This window comes from Haliotis cracherodii, unplaced genomic scaffold (assembly GCF_022045235.1).
Source record: "Haliotis cracherodii isolate W230 unplaced genomic scaffold, xgHalCrac1.p SCAF_4, whole genome shotgun sequence".
Lineage (NCBI taxonomy): Eukaryota > Metazoa > Mollusca > Gastropoda > Lepetellida > Haliotidae > Haliotis > Haliotis cracherodii.
Genome location: NW_027266297.1, coordinates 12,593,348 through 12,617,338, shown reverse-complemented (window position 1 = coordinate 12,617,338; position 23,991 = coordinate 12,593,348). Strand labels below are relative to the sequence as shown.

The window sequence follows — 23,991 nt, the reverse complement described above, 5'->3', positions numbered from 1 at the left end:
TGTGCACTAAAGCTCGATTAAGCTGCCTTCTGATTAGCTATTGTCAACTTCTTGTCAGTCATTCCATTGGTCAGTCAAAATTCGCGAAAAGTTGGTCTGACGTGACCCGTAATGGGATGTCCTCAGATCTTTGTTTAGCGGTAGCGAGAACTAAGATCTGATATTAATGAGATTAAATGTTCTTTAACTTCTTTTGAGAAGCTTGCATGCACTATAGAATGGTGCAAAGACTATACCAATCATTGGTTCTCGGGCATGACCTTTTAAAAATCTTAAACTGCACAACTTGAAGTGTGAACATCAATAGGAATATTTCATCAGTATTAAATTAGAAAAAAAGGTTATTTTCCTGTGAACCAAGAATGTTTCAGCCCAATATGATGCAGATATGTCTGATTCTAGTGCTTGCATCCATGGTTGCACATGTGTTTCTATATGTGCAAGTGTGCTGGGATTCCTCCATGGTGCTATGTATACCACACGACTGTAAATAGTCTGAATGTGTCAACACTCATCCTTGTCATGCCTTGAAATATGATGTATTTGGAGAAAGTGTATGCAACATGTAAGTCATGAGGTAGCCTTTTCCATGCTTGCCTTGACCTATTCCAATAAATCATATTTCTCTAATAATCTGGACTTGTTTCTTGTGAATTTAGTTAATCCATGGTTTTCACAATGCGGATTTCAAACTAAAGGTCAAATTAATATGGGTTGCATGAGATGGGGTTTAATGTCGCAATCAAGATTATTGCACTTAGATAGCAACAAATTTTTAATGTTTGCACATTGAAAAATGGTTGCCATAATGATTCAAATGCTAAACCTCAAGTCACTGAAAATGGACAAATTTGAAAGACGACATGGTTACCATGGTTCCAGTGAATTAGTCCACATGAATGCAATAGTAGACAAAGTTCATAATTTAATCTCTTTATTTCACTGCTAGTCCTAGAAAATATCATCTTCGTTTATTTTTGGGTGCTTTTTCCAGTCCTTGAACATACTTCCGTGGTACCTTGTATTTGTCTGAAACAAAATATTGATTCTCAGATTCCTCACTGTCCGTAATAGTTCAAACACAGGACATTTTAGCATTGATCAGTTGATGCATATTCATAGACCAAACCACCACAGGGATGTTTGTGACATGACTTCAGTATTTCGCTAAATCCCCTGTGATTCAGACTAACACTGCACATACGAACATGCCTGTTTTAAGAGAAAGCTTAAATAAATCGTCCAGACCAGATGTGTCAATTTCTGTAGCTTTGAAAATACAGACATAATAATGAGAGGGCTGTTAATACTGCTTTAAACAGAAAGTCCAGTTACATATATTTTCAGATAATGTATTCACTGCAGATGTGTCACTAAGACACCAACTACTGGAGTCCACAGAGTGCTAAATGATGTAACCTATTAAAGCCCATGAATCACAATGAAAGTCTTTACATATATTCTCATGAGGTGCCTGACAAATGGGGTATGATCATGATGATTGGGGGGGACTAATCCATTTTACCACTTGGTTAGCAAGCATTGTATAGAAGGCACTCAATTATGGCATTTGTGATTTTAAGGTTTCTGACAAAAAGGGTGAGATTGCCTATCCCGAAGTCTCAGCTTTATATGGGAGGAGATTCCTAAATGATGCATGTCTGTCATTTACCACTTTGATTGAAACCAACTAGCAAGGTGAATATGGTAATTTAACAACCATCAGTTTCTTTGTTTGTTGTTTAACGCCGCATGCAGCAATATTCCAGCTTTATGACGGTGGTCTGTAAATAATCAAGTCTGGACCAGACAATCCAATGATTGACATAAGCATCGATCTATGCAATTGGGATACAAAGACATGCATCAACCAATTCACCAAACCTGACCACTCGATTCCGTTAGTCGCCTCTTACAACAAGCATTATCACCTTTTATGGGAAGCATGGGTTGCTGAAGACCTATTCCAAGACAGATCTTCAAGGGTAACCATCAGTAAATCCTGGAACAGTTAAGGCCCACTGTGCATCCCCATGTTCCTTACAATAATAATAATAATAATAATACAAACTGGCACAAGCCCACTGTTAAATGTAGCCACTTTACATATGGTGTCATCAAATTCTTCTTGGTGAATATTTAACAACATTCCAAATTTGCACCATCATATCAAATCAAATCATATAAAACCCGAGAACACATGTTTGAAATAAGCAATACGCACTCAACATAACGGACACAAGCCCCAATCATGTCTTTCGAGTTAAATGGCTGCCACAGCAATTGTCCTTTTTGTGGAGCTCACTATACTGTCAGTGCTACCAGTCACAGCTCCCCACTTTGCTTGGCAGCCAACAACCATGCATGGAGTTGAGCTTGCAACCAACTGACTGTTACGTTTACCAATAAGTCATGACTCATGACAACAATTACTCTTCGCAAAGAGTAGTTTGCAAACAAATAAATGTAAATTCTTCTGGGGAAAAGTAAATAACAGTGGAATCTTTCCAATTCTGACTGGTTTATGGTGAGGTCCAGATTACACAAGGTACAAAAAGTTTGATTGTAGACAAATCAAAAAGCAACTATCATTCATCTTTATTCACATACACATTCATTGTACATGAAATATTGGCATGGGCTGGCAATTAACTACACATTAAAACATTCTTTACTTGAAAAAGTCATTGATATTGGACTGCTTATGTTTCTGCACTGATTTAAATTCCTCAAAGCAACTTTCTTAGCAAGTGTAAGTTTGATATGCTTTTTCTCAGGCATTGTGATTGAGAAAAAAGTTGTGTTTACCTTTTTCAATGAACACGTTCATAAAACTGAGTTACTCTAATTAAGCTGAGTGTCTCATTTCCAGGTGAGTACATTCCAAATAACTTAGTGGACATCGAAGTGTTAAGATCAATTTGTTTACATGCAGGATTAGGATTAGCATCGTTGTTTTAGCTGACAATGACTGAGCGTACTTACTTCAAAGATAGTTAACTTCCGGTCCGGTCCGGTCCGGTCCGGTCCAGTCAAGACACCTTCTTTTTAATAGTAAATTGGTTGTTGGGATCATAATAATTTTAGTCCGAAGTTCGAAGAGTAAAAAGTCTGAATAAGAGAGTTGTAGGTCAGTTAGAGTAATGATAATTTACTAAGGAACTGAGGGGGCCGAGGAAGTCGGGTTTTCACCAAAATTCAAATTTGACAAAGAGTCCGATTTGGACAGATTCCACTGTAGTCCTAAACCTTTTCACTGGCATGGCATTCCGAAAGACATACACACACAAATAATTTTCACTCCAATTTGTGCAAGAGGGAATATTTTGTAATGGCCATGCAAAAGGGGGATAACTCTCACCTAGAAGTAGGTCTGCAATGAAGGCAATCTGGTTTCCCTGCACCAGCACCTGCATACCCTTGTTCTTCTGGTGATGCGGCACCACGGACGAACTGCAGGACACACTCTTCTGAACGGTGTGGGCAAATGCTGCTGGGTCGATGCCAAAATTCTCCAGGTTGTCTATGACAGTTGCCTGTAACAGGGAATGTTGAAACGTCATCAACTTCTAAACGTTGCTTGGAAGATATGGTATAATCAAGATGGATTGCCTAATGCCTACTTGAATTGACCACAATGTGCTGAGGAATCAAGTATCATAACCAGGGCAATCTGGCACCAAATTCTAGGAATGCATCTCTGCACAGAGAACAACTGTACCTAAGATGACTATGGTCCAACCATGAGTGGGAGTTATTATCCTCATTTTAATAATGATGACTCCCTGAATACAATCCAACCTCGGCAAGGTCCGAAAAGTCCATTTCTGAACAAGATTGTAGACTTTGGCATTTCCCGCATATGCTCATTATTCTCACATTGATTATAAGTACGTTTTCTCCCAATACCGATTGCCATGTCTCGCCCACTTTTAGATGTGTTCATTCGGCCATTGCATTTATCTGCGTTGCCGAGCTACATCTAAGGGGAACAACTCACTTCCCTCTCAAAAAACACTGTTGTCCAAAATATGACGTCATCAAGTTGCAAGCGTATGTTCGAATCTCCAGAAATGACAGAATAATGTTTTATTGTGAAATAAACCATGCTTTGTTCTTCATTGTTCTTAGTGATTTATCGCATAGCTATCTTATATAAGTGTTTAATTTTTATGTGTTTCCTTTGCCATTTGGTGAGGGGAGAGAAAATCTGTATTCACGTGATGTCAAATCATATAGCCAGTGAATGCCACCCATCACCAACAATAGTAGGAGTAGTTGTTTGGTGTTTAGTGCCATACTCAGTAATAGTCCACCTATATGATATGTAAATAATCAGGTCTGGACCAGGAAAAAAAGGAGTTATTTTGAGCAAAATTCCCTACAAGAAGCATAGCATGTTGAGGATCTAGTCAAACCTGGAATCTCCACAAGGAGATGGTGGGAGTAAACTGCATGCAGTCCTCCACAGGTTAAAAGACTTGCATCTAATTACCTTTTTATTGGATGCCCTCTGCTCCACACTGAGCTTGATAGGCTCGATCTTCCCTTTCTTCAACACAGGGGGCTTGCCAGAAAACTCCAACTGGAAAGCTGGCTGCATCTTGTCCACAACCCTAGCAAATAATAAGACGAGGGACTGAATGCCATGGGTTCCCAAATGAATTCCATGTCATACCGATTCCTTACCATACTCATATACAAGGGTATTACAAATATACTTTAGATATTCCCAACCCCTGCCTTACAAACATTTCAAAGTAGACACTTTTACCATGCAATATTGTTCTATATCTGAAATAATGATCCAGGCAGTCATATGCAGGGACAATAATCTTTTGAATTGATTTTTTTCCTTTTGGATTTTTAAGAAATCATTATCTAAAATAAGGATCTTTTTTACTTTTGTATGCACTTGTTGAAGGAACAGAGTCATTGATGGAACCAAAATTTGTGATTATATAATGCTAACATGGCAACATAGACAAATGTAGGTGCAATATGAGAGGAGGTGAAATGGGCCTTAACGTTGCATTCAATATTATTGCACAAATACAGCTAGGTACATGGATCTTTCTGCTCTCAGGTCAGATGCTCCATCCAGTAGTAGGTGTAGTAGGTAGTAGGTGTATCATAAAAGGACAGTCGGCCAATACACCTTCAGATAAAGGAATAACAGTTTGTTGTTCTCCTACCTAGAGAACAGGTCATCCCACTTGAGATGGGACATGTCGCCTTCTTGCTTGGTCAGCAAAATATGAGCAAGATCCGGATCCAGCAGAACTTGACTGAAAATACATGAAGTTGTGTTTCAACCATGAAACCATGTTTCTTCTGATTTACAACCAAATGTCTCAGCCAGGTAACACACTCAAAAACATCCACCTGTAGATTATGTAGCTCACCTGACCGTAGTGTTTTGGTATGTTGATTTTCTATTTCATAATAGGAGACCACAGTGAAATTGATACAGTTTTGTTGTCCTGCCATGTTATAAGTAAAAAATGTCAATGTACACAATAGTATTCGTTCAGTTTCATCAGTAAAGATTTGCTTTTCAGACAAAAGGCATGACATTTAACTGGTTCACAATCTTTGGCAAAATAAGTCCTGATAGTTTTTTATGGGAGGGGCACTGATAGAAGTATTTGTTGGTTTTTTTCTCTTCTCTTTTTAAAATGTGGAACAACTAAAAGTGTATGATATTTGTCCATAACAATCATTCAATCACTATTTTTACATGTTATGCATGTTGAGGAAAAAGGATGTTTGGGGTAAAGAAATGACTACCTTTTCCTCTCTTCATCCTGGAGATTGTTTGCCCTGACATACTCCGTGACTTCCTTCCTTACGTCGGGAGCTGACAAGGCATTATTCTTACTGCAACACACGTTTCACATTCCATGAATAACACAGTAGCATAGTAAACACTGTATATTTGGAGAGACCCAAACATTAATCAATAATAGTATTATAGTACTCCACTTCCTCACTTCATCTTCACTTCCTCCCTCACTCAATCCTTCACTTCCTCCCTCACTCCTACCTTCACTTCCTCCCTCCTTCCCTCTTTCTCTCCCTCCCTCTTTCTCTCCCTCCTTCCTTCACTTTCTCATTCCTTCACTTCATCCCTACACCCCTACCTCATTCCCTCACTTCATCCCTCCCTCCTACCTTCACTTCCTCCCTCTTTCTCTCCCTCCTTCCTTCACTTTCTCATTCCTTCACTTCACCCCTACACCCCTACCTCATTCCCTCACTTCATCCCTCCCTCCTACCTTTACTTCCTCCCTCTTTCTCTCCCTCCTTCCTTCACTTTCTCTTTCCTTCACTTTATCCCTCATTTTCTCCTTAACTTTCTCCATCCTTCCTTCATTCATTCTTCCTTCCTTCATTTCCTCCTCCCTTCTTCCTCAATCACTTGCCTCCCTCACTCCTTCACTTCATTTTTCCTTCCCTCACTTCATTTTTCTTTCATTCACTTCCTCTCTTCCGCCTTCCTTCACTTCGTTCTTCTTTCTCCCCTTCACTTCCTCCCCTACCTTCACTTCCTCCATCCTCCCTTCACTTCATACTTCCTTCACTTCGTTCTTCTTTCTCCCCTTCACTTCCTCCCCTACCTTCACTTCCTCCATCCTCCCTTCACTTCTTCCTCCCTCCCCTCACTTCCTCCATCCCTTCACTTCCTCCCTCCCTTCACTTCCTCCATCCTCCCTTCACTTCATTCACTTCTTCCTCCCTCTACCTTCACTTCCTCCATCCTCCCTTCACTTCATACTTCCTTCACTTCTTCCTCCCTCCCTTCACTTCCTCCATCCTCCCTTCACTTCATACTTCCTTCACTTCTTCCTCCCTCCCTTCACTTCCTCCTCCCTACCTTCACTTCCTCCATCCTCCCTTCACTTCATACTTCCTTCACTTCTTCCTCCCTCTACCTTCACTTCCTCCATCCTCCCTTCACTTCATTCACTTCTTCCTCCCTCTACCTTCACTTCCTCCATCCTCCCTTCACTTCATACTTCCTTCACTTCTTCCTCCCTCCCTTCACTTCATACTTCCTTCACTTCCTCTCTTCCGCCTTCCTTCACTTCGCTCTTCTTTCTCCCCTTCACTTCCTCCATCCTCCCTTCACTTCATACTTCCTTCACTTCGCTCTTCTTTCTCCCCTTCACTTCCTCCATCCTCCCTTCACTTCATACTTCCTTCACTTCTTCCTCCCTCCCTTCACTTCCTCCATCCTCCCTTCACTTCATACTTCCTTCACTTCTTCCTCCCTCTTCCTTCACTTCCTCCATCCTCCCTTCACTTCATACTTCCTTCACTTCTTCCTCCCTCCCTTCACTTCATACTTCCTTCACTTCCTCTCTTCCGCCTTCCTTCACTTCGTTCTTCTTTCTCCCCTTCACTTCCTCCATCCTCCCTTCACTTCATACTTCCTTCACTTCTTCTTTCTCCCCTTCACTTCCTCCATCCTCCCTTCACTTCATACTTCCTTCACTTCTTCCTCCCTCCCTTCACTTCCTCCCTCTACCTTCACTTCCTCCATCTTCCCTTCAATTCATACTTCCTTCACTTCTTCCTCCCTCTACCTTCACTTCCTTCATCCTCCCTTCACTTCATACTTCCTTCACTTCTTCCTCCCTCCCTTCACTTCCTCCCTCTACCTTCACTTCCTCCATCCTCCCTTCACTTCCTCCATCCTCCCTTCACTTCATACTTCCTTCACTTCTTCCTCCCTCCCTTCACTTCATACTTCCTTCACTTCCTCTCTTCCGCCTTCCTTCACTTCGCTCTTCTTTCTCCCCTTCACTTCCTCCATCCTCCCTTCACTTCATACTTCCTTCACTTCGCTCTTCTTTCTCCCCTTCACTTCCTCCATCCTCCCTTCACTTCATACTTCCTTCACTTCGTTCTTCTTTCTCCCCTTCACTTCCTCCATCCTCCCTTCACTTCATACTTCCTTCACTTCTTCCTCCCTCCCTTCACTTCCTCCATCCTCCCTTCACTTCATTCACTTCTTCCTCCCTCTACCTTCACTTCATCCTCCCTTCACTTCATCCTTCCTTCACTTCTTCCTCCATCCTCCCTTCACTTCTTCCTCCCTCCCTTCACTTCTTCCTCCCTCTACCTTCACTTACTCCATCCTCCCTTCACTTCATACTTCCTTCACTTCTTCCTCCCTCCCTTCACTTCCTCCATCCTCCCTTCACTTCATACTTCTTTCACTTCTTCCTCCCTCCCTTCACTTCCTCCCTCTACCTTCACTTCCTCCATCCTCCCTCCCTTCACTTCCTTCACTTCTTCCTCCCTCCCTTCACTTCCTCCATCCTCCCTTCACTTCATACTTCCTTCACTTCTTCCTCCCTCCCTCCCTTCACTTCTTCCTCCCTCCCTTCACTTCCTCCATCCTCCCTTCACTTCATACTTCCTTCACTTCTTCCTCCCTCCCTCCCTTCACTTCCTCCATCCTCCCTTCACTTCATTCACTTCTTCCTCTACCTTCACTTCCTCCATCCTCCCTTCACTTCATACTTCCTTCACTTCTTCCTCCCTCCCTTCACTTCCTCCATCCTCCCTTCACTTCATTCACTTCTTCCTCCCTCTACCTTCACTTCCTCCATCCTCCCTTCACTTCCTCCATCCTCCCTTCACTTCATACTTCCTTCACTTCTTCCTCCCTCCCTTCACTTCATGTCCTCCTCCTGTACTTCTTCCCTCCTTTACTCCCTAACTCTTATATGTCCATCATTCATTCTCTTACTCCCTCCTTTGTGCCCTTCTTCCCTCACTCACTTGTATCCCTGGCTCTTGAAGATCGGCAGCACGGCCGAGGTCACCGTGAACATCTCTGTGATCTTCGGGGGCTGGTACTCACTGTCCTCCCTACTTGCAGACGCCGGCACCTCCACCACTATATCGGGGACTTCAAGCAACCTCAAGCTGAAACAAACCACAACAGGCAATCATGGCACCAGCAGAATGTTGGATGTTCTTATATGATATAATCACATCAACAGTGTACAGTGTACCAGTTGAAAAGGTGAGGTGAGGTGAAATGAAATGGGGTTTAACGTCACGTCCAAGATTATTGCACTTATATAGTGACGTGCATGTACTTGTGTGTGTTTGTGTGGCTGCTTGTACTAGTCCGGACTGATGCCGACTTATAGTGCTAGCACACTGAGATACCATGCCGCAGCTGAACATAAATACCACACTCAGACACAGTATACTGACTCCGAGCCGACCAGTCCTTGTTTTAGCCCCTTAATACCGAGCGCAAGACAGGGTAACAACAAGTACCATCTTTTAACGTCTATTGGTATGATGCGGCCTGGGATCGAACTCCGGACCTTCCGCTCTCCGGGCGGACGCTCTACCACTAGACCACGGAGGCGGTTCCAGTTGAAAAGAATACTCATGAATATCTAATAGGCTGAATGTTATCCTTCTCAAGAAAAATTTAAAAAGTTGAAGTAATCAATATTCCACCAATATCAATATCCTGGTTGCCTGTAAATGTAGTACAGCCCAGACAAACCAGTGGGTGATATTATGAGCAACGTCCCATGTCATCAGCGCACGATAGCACTAGGGCTGGGATGGGTAACTCAGGTACTCGGATCGGGTTGGTACTGAGTAGGACCCGGGTACCCACAGGACATTTTGTACCTATCTCATGAGACCTACAGTGGGTACCCGGGTAGGGTCAGGTAATAGCGTGGTGGGTACCTGGGTAGTAGATTTGGACTTGTCCCAGCCCTAGATAGCACACAATCAACCAAGTCACTGAGTCTGACCACCAGTGAATAACATCTCTTTTTACACCAACAATACAATAGGATACATGGTTCAAAGTCTCTTACAGGGTCTTTCGCAGAACATGTTTAGAACAAACTAAGAACAGCATTCTAAACTATAATCAATAACTACAGCCCCAGCCTATTGACTCTCCAGTATTAATGGTGCCAACAGTGTGTGCTACTCACTCGGGATGAGACTTGTCTACGTCCACAATACTGTCAGCTCCCTTGGACAGCTCCTTCGTCTTCAACAGCCCCTGCTTCTGCATGTGCTGCAGGAACTTGGACAACTGGAACACAAGCCAATACTGTCAACACCATTGTAGGGGAAACACCACAATCACCATATCCTTATAGTAAGGGACACACCACAATCACCATGCCCTGATAGTAGTAGGACACGCCACAATCACCATGCCCTAGTAGTAGGGGGACACGCAACAATCACCATGCCCTGGTAGTAGGGGGACACACCACAATGCCCTGATAGTAAGGGGACACGCCACAATCACCATGCCCTGACAGTAGTAGGACACGCCACAATCACCATGCCCTAGTAGTAGGGGGACACGCAACAATATCCATGCCCTGGTAGTAGGGGGACACACCACAATCACCATGCACTGAGTCAATCTTCCAAAACTGTCATGCCAGACAGATATCATGGTCAAAAGAGAGCTAACTTCACCAACCCCACCCATCACAGTGGCTTATAGATAACCAAGGACCAAGCACACCAGTGGTTGAGATGCCATGGATGCATAAAAACAATAATCAGCCTCGTTACACATTGTATGTTTGTTTGGTTTGTTTGTTGGTTGTTTAACGCTGCACTCAGCAATATTCCAGCTATATGATAGCGGTCTGTAAATAATCGAGCCAGGACCAGACAATCCAGTGACTGACATCATGAGCATTGATCTACACAATTGGGATACGATGATATGCATCAAGTATGGGTTGCTGAACACCTATTCCAACTCAGATCTTCACAGGTTTACACATTGTATGAGTGAATTTTTACTAACACTGCTTTGAAGAGTATTTCAGTTGTACTACAGCATGTCTGCATAATGTTGTAGGTCCCAGATGTTTACTGTTTTGGTGAGTAAGTGAGTGAGTTGGGTTAACACCGCTTTTAACAGTATTCCAGTTATATCTCAGCGTGTCAGCTTAACGTGGGAGGAAAGCCCGAGGTGATGCAGGTCTCAGACGTTTACCACTTCCGTGAAACCCACGAGTACGGGTATGGTGCTGACAAACCTAGAAACATAATCGGGGCGAACCAGGATTCAAACCCACAATCATAGGTTTCTGGCTTGCCCAAGGGATGCAACTCTGCACAGCAAATCACGGTGCCTTAGACGACTGGGCCACCCGTGCCCCCCTATTTTGGTGAAACCCATGAGCATGGGTATGGAGCTTATGACACTAGAACCCCAATCTGCCCTGTTCCCAGGTTAGCAGAAAACTACAACAAATCAACTAAGTTTTCTGATAAATATTAGTCACACATAAGCCCCCACAAGAAAGAATAATGTTTCTGGTCCTCTTCCACATCATTTTTTTATTTGTTAGATTATTGATTAAGAGCAGTATAGAATCTCTACTGAATGTTCATGAATCGCTGCGAAAACGTTGACTGTATGTTGTTTGATGTCACACTCAGCAATATTCCATCTTTATGAATGCAACCTGCAAATAATCCAGTCTGGACCATACAAACCAGTGATTGCAAACATGAGCATCAAATCAATCTACCCAATTAGGATACGCCCCTTACCACCCGATCTCAAACATAAAAAAAAAGCACAAAAAAAAAGCCAAACCAAAAGACCAGAAACATTACACTTTCTTTTCAAATATGGGACATGACACATATCTAGGAAAGTAGCCGATATTCCTCCTCATTCAACCTTGACTGATATTATAATTACCTTTTTAAAACTTGACTTTTTCACATCAATAGACTGACCAGCTGGACTGCAAAAAGGAAGAATTCAATAATACAACAGCTTGGGGCTGAATGTTGTAAGAAGCCATTGTCAGAAATATTATAGCTAGCATGGTATGCTTCATTATTGTGGAAGTTAGTTATAATAGATTGAACACTTACTAACCTATTAAATATGTTATACGCAAAATATTTCCTGTTCTTTATTCAACTTTTATGACAGTTAGGATTGATCCATGCTGATTTTCTTTACCGAGTTCTGTAAAAAAAGTAGCTGTCATTAGCGACTCAAGAGCGGGCAGGCTGTTATAGCGGTATGGATATTTTGTGGCATATGATACCTGTGCAATATATGCTTTACATCACTTCCTGTTTTGAAATATGCATCATCAGTATGCATACGACCTTGGTTTGGTCAAGGGGCTTCGTCTAAACAAATGAGTTCCATTCTAACCAATTTCAAATGGAGGTAGGGTATACTGTGATATACCACAACAAGTCTTGTACATGATATATCATGATATATCGTGCTTAGATTTGCATAAGTAAACAGTAGACAGTGGACGTGGATTACAAGATTTACCAATACCACAATATTATGGAGCCTGCAATAATAGAGATACTATATATCGTACTATACATCACAGCAGCGTGTGCAGGACTTGAGGCAGGATCAGGCAAACCACAGACAGATACAGGGGGGGGGGGGGGGGTCCTCCAGTATGAATAGAGTGAGTGAGATGGGTTCGGTTTAATGCCTATTTGTACAGTATTTCAATAAGATCCCAAAATGTCAGCTTAATGTCGGGGGAAAACTCCAAGTTTGTTTATTTGTTGTTTTTTAATGATGCACTCAGCAATATTCGAGCTAACTGAAAGTGGCCTGTAAATAATCGAGTCTGGATCAAACAATCCAGTGATTGACATTATGAGCATCGATGTACACAACCGGGATACAATGACCTAAATGAAGCAAGTCAGTGAGTCTGACCACCTGATTCTGTAAGTCGCCTCTTACGACAAGCATGGGTTACTGAAAACCAGTTCTAACACTGATCTTCACAGTCCAAAGTCCAAAGTGATGCAGGGATTACACATTTACCAAATTGCTGAAACCCACAAGCACGGGAAGGTGGCGACAAGCAAAGAATCATAATAGGGACAATCTGTTATTCAAACCTATGATCATAGGATTCTGGCATGACTAAGGCACACAACTCTGCAGAGTGACTTGAAGCATGTTGTAGACATGGCTTGATGATACACAATCACCCGTGTCACCACTGAGAGCAGGTCCGTCCAGTCCTCACCCTTGCTGTCACTAATTCATATTCAGTGACCATCCAATCTGCATTTTCAGCTTTAACGATATACATGGCATCAGAATAGGTCCCACACACTTCAAAACGATGGATCAAAATGGGTCTCAGATTGTCATAATCTATGACTGATGTGTACGTTCTTGATCAATCTGATTTGACTCAATTATTAACAGGCCACTGTGATATAGAGGGGTATTGCTAACTGCTCATCTGTTTGTTTATTGTTTAACACCATACTCAGCAAAATTCCATCTATATGACAGCAGTCTGTAAATAATCAATCTGGACCAGACAATCCAGTGATTGGCATCAATGTTCTATTAAGGCTGCATGTTTAAAGAAAACGAGATGGAGTAATCCTTAGACTGGATCCTTCTATGTTGTTCAATGCTTTTGATATAATCATGACCATAAAGAAAACAAAATGAATCCTCACCAAAATGGCTGCATGTAGTTCTTGAAGAAGGCACTGGTTAACAAAGGGAGGTCACTCTTCTTGACTTTAGACTTCAGGGCACACAGGCAACAAGTTTTTAATCGTTCATCCATTACCTCTGAAAATAAATTGGGTAAAGACATCGCTTATTGTTTTGCGGAGAACAGTATCTTTCACTCTTTCACTGTCTTTTGCAAAGAAATGTGGCCACCATGACAGGGTTATCAGTGGTGGATTTTTTATAAATTAATTAGAGAGTGAGATTTATTCGCACCAGAAATGGGCTTCAAACATTGTGCCCATGTGGGAAATCGAACCCAGATCTTTGGCATGTTGAGTGAACACTTTAACCACTAGGCTGATGAACACTGCCCATGAACACTATGAAATAATCTTATTCAGTTATAAATAATCATTTTGGGGGCAAAAAGTGAAGATCATGATTTCTTTACCATTGTTTAGCCATTTCTTACACTAGTAATGAGTAAGATACAACAACATCTTTCTATATCACAAATTCACAATCATCTTATCATCACATTTTCCCACCTACTGAATCCCGAGCCTCCTCCTCCTCCATGCCACCTGTCGCTCCACCGGAGTTGTCTCCCCCTGATTGCACGTCACAGTTGTCTAAGGCGAGATCCTCCACTCCCTGAGCTATCTGGACACTCTCAGACTCTCCTGTCGCCTCAACTTCACTATCCAACTTTCCCTCATCATCACCATCACTGCCATCTTGCTGAGCTGCTTCCAGCAACTCCATTAAACCATCATCTCCGAGGTCTGGGGGATTGGACTGATCTCCAAACTCCCTGAATTTAACACAACGGGGAATAGTAAGCATACAGGTCTACCTTGAAAAGTATTTATGTCATAACATAGCATATAAGTTCAATGTGGGAGAAACGTCTGGAGAGACATAGGCTGTAGCTGTACAAAGGTTGTAGAGATCTGGTATGGTACTAACACCATCTGTGTACAGCTTACCTCAGTCTGTACTAACACCATCTATGTACAGCTTACCTCAGCCTATATACATCTTACAACCTCAATCTGTATACATCTTACAACCTCAATCTGTATACATCTTACAACCTCAATCTGTATACATCTTACAACCTCAATCTGTATACATCTTACAACCTCAATCTGTATACATCTTACAACCTCAATCTGTATATATCTTACGGATCTCAATCAGTAGATATCTTATGGATCTCAATCTGTATATATCTTGCGGATCTCAATCTGTATATATCTTACGGATCTCAATCTGTATATATCATACGGATCTCAATCTGTATATATCATACGGATCTCAATCTGTATACATCTTACGGATCTCAATCTGTATATATCATACGGATCTCAATCAGTAAATATCTTACAGATCTCAATCAGTAAATATCTTACGGATCTCAATCTGTATACATCTTATGGATTTCAATCCGTATATATCATACGGATCTCAATCTGTATACATCTTACGGATCTCAATCTGTATACATCTTATGGATTTCAATCTGTATATATCTTACGGATCTCAATCAGTAAATATCTTACAGATCTCATTCTTTATAGGTCTTAAGTATCTCAATCTGTATATATCATACGGATCTCAATCAGTAAATATCTTACAGATCTCAATCAGTAAATATCTTACGGATCTCAATCTGTATACATCTTTTGGATTTCAATCCGTATATATCATACGGATCTCAATCTGTATACATCTTACGGATCTCAATCTGTATACATCTTATGGATTTCAATCTGTATATATCTTACGGATCTCAATCAGTAAATATCTTACAGATCTCATTCTTTATAGGTCTTAAGTATCTCAATCTGTATATATCATACGGATCTCAATCAGTAAATATCTGACAGATCTCAATCAGTAAATATCTTACGGATCTCAATCTGTATACATCTTATGGATTTCAATCCGTATATATCATACGGATCTCAATCTGTATACATCTTACGGATCTCAATCTGTATACATCTTATGGATTTCAATCTGTATATATCTTACGGATCTCAATCAGTAAATATCTTACAGATCTCATTCTTTATAGGTCTTAAGTATCTCAATCTGTATATATCACACAGATTTCAATCAGTAAATATCTTACGGATCTCAATCTGTATATGTCTTATGGATCTCAATCTGTATATATCATACGGATCTCAATCTGTATATATCATACGGATCTCAATCTGTATATGTCTTATTGATCTCAATCTGTATATATCATACGGATCTCAATCTGTATACATCTTACGGATCTCAATCTGTATACATCTTACGGATCTCAATCTGTATATGTCTTACGGATCTCAATCTGTATATATCATACGGATCTCAATCAGTAAATATCTTACAGATCTCAATCAGTAAATATCTTACGGATCTCAATCTGTATACATCTTATGGATTTCAATCCGTATATATCATACGGATCTCAATCTGTATACATCTTACGGATCTCAATCTGTATACATCTTATGGATTTCAATCTGTATATATCTTACGGATCTCAATCAGTAAATATCTTACAGATCTCATTCTTTATAGGTCTTAAGTATCTCAATCTGTATATATCACACGGATCTCAATCAGTAAATATCTTACGGATCTCAATCTGTATATGTCTTATGGATCTCAATCTGTATACATCTTATGGATTTCAATCTGTATATATCATATGGATCTCAATCTGTTTACATCTTACGGATCTCAATCTGTATACATCTTACGGATCTCAATCTGTATACATCTTATGGATTTCAATCTGTATATATCTTACGGATCTCAATCAGTAAATATCTTACAGATCTCATTCTTTATAGGTCTTAAGTATCTCAATCTGTATATATCACACAGATCTCAATCAGTAGATATGTTACGGATCTCAATCTGTATATGTCTTATGGATCTCAATCTGTATACATCTTATGGATCTCAATCTGTATATATCATACGGATCTCAATCTGTATATATCATACGGATCTCAATCTGTATATGTCTTATGGATCTCAATCTGTATATATCATACGGATCTCAATCTGTATACATCTTACGGATCTCAATCTGTATACATCTTACGGATCTCAATCTGTATATGTCTTACGGATCTCAATCTGTATATATCATACGGATCTCAATCAGTAAATATCTTACAGATCTCAATCAGTAAATATCTTACGGATCTCAATCTGTATACATCTTATGGATTTCAATCCGTATATATCATACGGATCTCAATCTGTATACATCTTACGGATCTCAATCTGTATACATCTTATGGATTTCAATCTGTATATATCTTACGGATCTCAATCAGTAAATATCTTACAGATCTCAATCTGTATATGTCTTATGGATCTCAATCTGTATATATCATACGGATCTCAATCTGTATATATCATACGGATCTCAATCAGTATATATCATACGGATCTCAATCAGTAAATATCTTACGGATCTCAATCTGTATATGTCTTATGGATCTCAATCTGTATATATCATACGGATCTCAATCTGTATATATCACACAGATCTCAATCTGTATATATCATACGGATCTCAATCTGTATATGTCTTATGGATCTCGATCTGTATGTCTGAAGTATGTCAATCTGTATATACTTACCACAACTGGTCCCCCAGGATGTGAACAACCTCGACACCCTTGCCTCTCATGCCCGACATGTACATGTCTTCTCCCGACAGACAGGCCGTCCCCACCGCCACAGCTGCCCTGAAATAATGGTAATAAAACAAATAACCAATGAACCATGTGGACCAGGCATTGACATGTGCTTACTGTAAGATATGACAATATGAAGTCGTTCTGACTTTTAATGAAACAACATCATCATCATCATCATCATCATCATCATCATCATAGTCCATTGTATGGTGCTTTTCCAAGCTGGCTATCAAAAGCAGAGCTCAGTCAAAGGCTTCACTGAACAGATGGGTCTTGGAGGAAGTTCTGAGGGCAGAGTAGGTGGCTGAGATGCGATTTTCAAGGGAAAGACTGTTCCATTTATAGGCTGATGCATAAGGGAAAGATTGCTGTCCATAACTGATAGTTTAACTGGAGGCACAAGAATAAGACGTTATTCTGAATGGATAGATCTGGATGTAGTGAAGGGTGGAAGAGTGAGTGAGTGAGTTTGGTTTAACGCTGCTTTTAGCAATATTCCAGCAATATCACGGCAGGGGACACCAGAAATGGGCTTCACACATTGTACCCATGTTGGGAATCGAATGAAGGGTGGAAGAAATAACAGAGACAAGATGGAACTGTTGGAGAATGGCAGTAAAACAGAGAAGTTGGAAATTGTTGCGCTGTTGTACAAGAAGCAAATGAAAATCTTTCAGAATTGGAATGATGATATCGAGCAAACACAATGACTGCATGGTGTCCATTACCTGTTGCCAACCAAGCTGACCGCACACATAGCTCCCTTAGCCATTTTCCCAAATGTGGTAAGAGTTACCCCCCCTTTGACTACAACACCTGGCAACATCAAATCTGAAAGAAAAACATAACATAACAAGATAAGAAAGCATAACCATACCCACATTTATCATGCTCATGCAATAAAATCCATCGACAATGTAAAACATACAAAATAAAAATAGAATCAGAATTCAAAGTTATTTTTAGGATTTGGTTGTCATGGACTATGTAATGTTATTGATCATGTTGTTTGTGACTCAAGGTCAGTAGGCGTATGCTGACACTTCAAGCATTTTTATCATCAAAGACTAAACAGTTCTGAAATCAGCAAATATGTTAATGCGACAATCCAGTTAATGGCTTGCCTTTTGCCATGAAAAATTGCATATATCATAAGTTCAGTATCACGAGGGATATATGTGGTTTTATGCATCCCGCATTTGGTTTTATACCACGAGGCAAGGATAAAACCATCCCGAGTGATGCTACGACAACAAATCTATCTTAATACGACATTGTAATAGAATTAAAACAAAATCAAAATTCATACAAAACAGCTGTTCAATTGAGCTGAGGTTAACCCTGACTCGGGGAAAGGCATGCAGCCTGTTTTGTTTGTCTGTTTGTTTGCTATTTATCACAGTCTGTAAATTATCAAGTCTGGACCAGACAATCCAGTGATAGACATCATCTACATAATTTGGTTACTATCACATGCATCAACCAAATCAGCAAGCCTGACCACCCGATCCCCTCAGTCGCCTCTTTGGGCAAGCATGGGTAGCTGAAGGCCAATTCTAAACCAGATCTTCACAGGTATATCAGTCCTGTTAATGTCATAAGTGAAATATAATATACTTTTGCAAAACCATAAAAACTAAAACATTTTGGTATTATTAATTATGATAACCATGGTAACAAGACCTCAATTCATATTTCTTAAATTTTAGCAACATTTGCCATACACCTGGTGCTGAATATTGGCCTCTAAGAATTCCCAGATAAATCCTTGGCATGTGTTATCATCATGATCACCAAACATATTGCAGTGTTTTACCTGCCCCTCCTGCAAGCTTCTTGAACACTGGCGGCCATGTTGTGAACAGAGGCAGAAAGTCAGGATACTTCCACATTGTGTAAACTAAAATGAATGACCATGACAGTTGGAGTTAGTACAGTTAAGACTATGACATCCACTCTGCAGATTTAATACAGCTATACCAGAGCAGAAAGTTCAAAATTGGTAAATATGGAAAGCCAAACCCTGATCTTTATGGTGATGCAGGTCTCAGACGCTTACCACTTCGGTGAAACCCACGAGCATGGGTATGGTGCTGACAAACCTAGAAACATAATTAGGGCGAGCCAGGATTTGAACCTACAATCATAGGTTTCTGGTGTGCCCAAGGGACACAACTCTGCACAGCAAAATCGCAGCGCCTTAGACGACGAGGCCACCCGTGTCCCCAATTCCAATCCATGAACACAGTGTGGTACTCACTGATACTTAAACATTTAAAAGTAGAAAACACACACCAAATGCATTTATCTTTCCATTATAAACAATAAATCACCTATACTCTCAAAAATAGAATACACTCACCTAATAATTACATCATAATAAAAACAAAAATTATTTAATTTCTTCCAACATCTCTTTTGAAGCTTAAACATATTCAGGTATGAGTAATGACTGCTGGTACAAAAGTAAAATACCTGTAGGGTAGATCTTGCCATACAGGTCAAAGAAAATGGGGTTCTTCTGCAGACAATAGACCACAGCCGTCTGTCCACCATGGGTGCTGACCTTAGTTATCGACATGTCCTCTTTCTGGGGAACCATGGTTGTGAGGTCATCGGGCGAAAGTTTCGGATACAGCTTACCTAGATCCGCCCTCAGCCGTTTCCTGAAAGAGATACACTGGTATTAATATTTCAGTTTTCAGTGAAGATCTATTACCATGATGTGCAAATGAATGAGAAAAAAATTGACGTTCATGGCACACAAGGCAAGTATTCAGATAATGGTTTGGTGACAAAAAAATATTTCCCAACCACCATCCAGGATTTATAAAATAAATATGTAACCAAGAACCATGAAAAAGCATCTGATTTGAGTGTGCACCAGTAAGTGAGTTGGGTTCAACATGTTCAGTACTGTTTGATGCAGTTAGGATACACTGTTTTTTTATCTTGCTTAAGAGATTTTTTCTGATAAAATACCTGTCAGTAGGCTAGGCAGACTGGGGGAGGGGGGAAACAAAATAAGCAATTCAATTGTCTTTTAGTTTTCTCCTCCCTTTAGGATATACAAAAAATACAAATGGTTTCATATTGGAGGAGAGCCTCCAACACAGCTGTTACTTTAACAATGCAAACCTGATAAGTCAAGCAGGAATACTGTTGTGCATCTATGCGTCATATCAATTTGAAGAACAACAGCAAACTATATATTGACGCCTGTGTGTATGTTTCTATGTCAACTTCAGTGGGTCCATTTTTAGTGCTTATGGCCAGGATTACAAAAGAGCAAATTCTGAAGGAAACATTTTCCATTTCAACCAAATTTTTACAGTGGCCAGATCCCTTAAGAAATTAAAAAACAGAGTGGTCCTATATCATGCTAAGGGATTGAAACCCGGCAGCAGCAGATGCTTGCTCACCTATGGGATGAACTCGACATCTCTCATTCCTTCTATACTGTATAGGTTTTCGGTAGACAAAGTAACCTTGATATCTACTACTAGTACTTCAGAGACATAGAAACAGGCAACATCAAACAAGTGCATGTGGTTGTCTCTAATTCCTTCTATACTGTATAGGTTTTCGGTAGACAAAGTAACCTTGATATCTACTACTAGTACTTCAGAGACATAGAAACAGGCAACATCAAACAAGTGCAAGTGGTTGTCTCTAATTCCTTCTATACTGTATAGGTTTTCGGTAGACAAAGTCACCCTGATATCTACTACTAGTACTTCAGAGACATAGAAACAGGCAACATCAAACAAGCGTAAGTGGTTGTCTCTAATTCCTTCTATACTGTATAGGTTTTCGGTAGACAAAGTCACCCTGATATCTACTACTAGTACTTCAGAGACATAGAAACAGGCAACATCAAACAAGTGCAAGTGGTTGTCTCTATTTCCTTCTATACTGTATAGGTTTTCAGTAGACAAAGTCACCCTGATATCTACTACTAGTACTTCAGAGACATAGAAACAGGCAACATCAAACAAGTGCAAGTGGTTGTCTCTAATTCCTTCTATACTGTATAGGTTTTCGGTAGACAAAGTAACCTTGATATCTACTACTAGTACTTCAGAGACATAGAAACAGGCAACATCAAACAAGTGCAAGTGGTTGTCTCTAATTCCTTCTATACTGTATAGGTTTTCAGTAGACAAAGTCACCCTGATATCTACTACTAGTACTTCAGAGACATAGAAACAGGCAACATCAAACAAGTGCAAGTGGTTGTCTCTAAGGAGTGATTGACAATGCCACTGCACTGTGAGCATGATTGGCTCTGCATGTATACAAATATCTGCAATAAGTTCTCATTGTCCATAGCTTAGCACAGTAACCAATAGAGACATAAAATATTTCCGTTTGGGAAACCAGCTGGTGAAATGCTATATCCTTGATTCCCTTCATTACACTATTCCTACACACACTCTTTGCTGATCTGTTCTATTTCATGTATACAACTATACATATCATTATCAATGTGCAATGATACGAGACAAGTATCTAATAATTATCATAATATGATTAATGTTTAATGTTTCAAATTATATATATTTGAAATGGGTATAGATTTGCTATTTTGGAGACAAGTCATCCTGCTGTTTAGGTATGGGTTATCCAACATTTAGGAAGGAGTCTGCCAAAACAGTTTAGGTACAGATCTCCACGCGTAGAGATACCTCTTTGAAGATCTGTACTATTATGTTCAAGCAAGCTACTGAAAAGTCTCAAATCAAAGATATTATTTAGATATATAACCTTGATAATGTGATGTTAGATTTGACTGTTCTTGATACATTTCACTAGATCTATATCTGGGTACTGTAATGGAAACATGAGTGCCTTCTTGTTTGGGTTAGAGCTAAAACGGCACCTCAGCAAAACATCACCGGGCGAAAACGGCACCAATTGGCGAAACGTCTTCTCGCCTCAAACGAAACAGCTACTGTTGCTGGGCGAAAACGGCACCTTATTTTTTTTTTACACTGGTACTGAAATAAATTAAATTAAACTCACAGGGTCACTTGCAAATACCAATAATTATGGAATGTTAAAACAATTTTACATTAGAAATTAGCCTCTACTCCAACTATATTCCAACTTAGCCTATACGCAACTAAAAATATTGTGGAAACATAACATGCTTTGAGTGAGCAATTGAGTATGGTTTTACGCCGCTTTTAGCAATATTCCAGCAATATCACGGCAAGGGACACAAGAAATAGGCTTCACACATTGTACCCATGTCGGGAATCAAATCCAGGTTTTCAGCGTCACAAGCGAACACTTTAACCACTAGGCTACCCGACCACCCCTAACATGCGTTGAAGTAAAATAAATGAAATTAAATTCACATCATCTCTTACAAACACAAATAATTGTGAAATGCTAAAACAAGTTTATATTAAAAATTAGCCTCCACTCCAATTTACTCGCCGACTCTGATTGGGAGGTGCAACTACCTATTATGAAAACACTATACACTTTGAAGTTTTAAGTACCTTTACTCAGTTTAACTTAATGTCAAGCTGAAACTGTATTTAAGAGACCTAAAATGGTGCTGTCAGATCACAATTGTTGACAATGGCCTTTCGATGTGTTGCATGTGAGAAGAATGTCAGAAAAAATCAACATGCTGTATCATGTGGCAACTGTGACCAGTGGACCCATCGTATATGTGGTACAGGACTTTCTGTATCCCGTTATCGAGAAATTAGCCGGACTGAAGAAGGCTATGAAGAAAACTATGAAGAACTGTATATATGTCAATATCTGTAGTTATCTGTGAACAGAGACCATATAATAGATCTATTATATGGTGTCTGCTGTGAATAACTTGAAAGCAGTAAACGACAATACATCAAATAGCATGTAAATACATTAAATAACATGTAAATAAATCATATATACTACGACATAACTCGTTCTTATCATTATTGAAAATAGATGTGCCGTTTTCTCCTGAGAAATCGGTGACGTTTTGCTGATGTGCCGTTTTAGCCTGCAACCTCTTATTTAACCAATGATTACTACTAGTATTAGATATAGTGCACCACACCCAGGGTATGGCCCTTTCCACTTTACAAATGGTTGCTAATAGTGCCATCCCAAGAAGAGGGGTCTGTTGATACTTATACTGTGTGTGACTTGCGAATCAGGTTTGAACATGGATTAGAATACAAACATGATGAATAGTCTACCATAAGAGGTACTGATCAAGATAGATGTAGGGTTATACATGTAATAGCAAATGTCTTGTGTAAGAAATGTGAGGGTGCTTACACTCAGCCACAGACAGTGGCAGCTTCCTAATACAAATCTATACTAAAAATAAAACAATTTACGGCCCAATTTACCTGTCAGAACCTTTGATGGCTGTCTGTGTTTTTACTCGAAATGATTTATGAAACATATTTGCAGTCTACTTGACAATTATGTCGAACATAAATAAACAAAACACTGTTTATAATCAAAATATATTAAAGAAATCACTGATGTGCTGTTTATAAAAAAAAAGCAATCTCGATCTTATATAAGAGCCGTTAAAACAACTTATTTACAAATTCTGACAGATCATTTCACGAAAACGTGCGGCTTCCGGTTTGGCCGATTGCGGTAGTTGTAAATATTGATTTAAACAATTTCATTAGGAAAATAAATGTAATTGTTTTTATCATACAATTATGTCTATATTTATACGAGATTGGTTGATATCTAAGAAGAATATAGGTAGAAATCCGTAAT

At 39.8% G+C, this 23,991-nt stretch overlaps 1 protein-coding gene across 1 annotated transcript; it reads right to left on the bottom strand.

Moving 5' to 3' along the window:
* Nucleotides 1-936: 936 nt before the first annotated feature.
* Nucleotides 937-23,844, bottom strand: LOC139478958 (eukaryotic translation initiation factor 2D-like). The gene is made up of 15 exons (XM_071261676.1): nucleotides 23,604-23,844; nucleotides 19,714-19,904; nucleotides 19,055-19,138; nucleotides 17,967-18,069; nucleotides 17,179-17,286; nucleotides 14,065-14,330; nucleotides 13,516-13,633; nucleotides 11,741-11,786; nucleotides 9,990-10,093; nucleotides 8,794-8,940; nucleotides 5,791-5,880; nucleotides 5,196-5,288; nucleotides 4,496-4,616; nucleotides 3,362-3,536; nucleotides 937-1,029 (listed from the first exon to the last, which is right to left on the bottom strand). The coding sequence occupies exons 1-15, from the start codon at nucleotides 23,657-23,659 to the stop codon at nucleotides 962-964; spliced, it is 1,770 nt and encodes a 589-aa protein (XP_071117777.1). The 5' UTR covers nucleotides 23,660-23,844; the 3' UTR covers nucleotides 937-961.
* Between the last annotated feature and the right edge of the window lie 147 nt (nucleotides 23,845-23,991).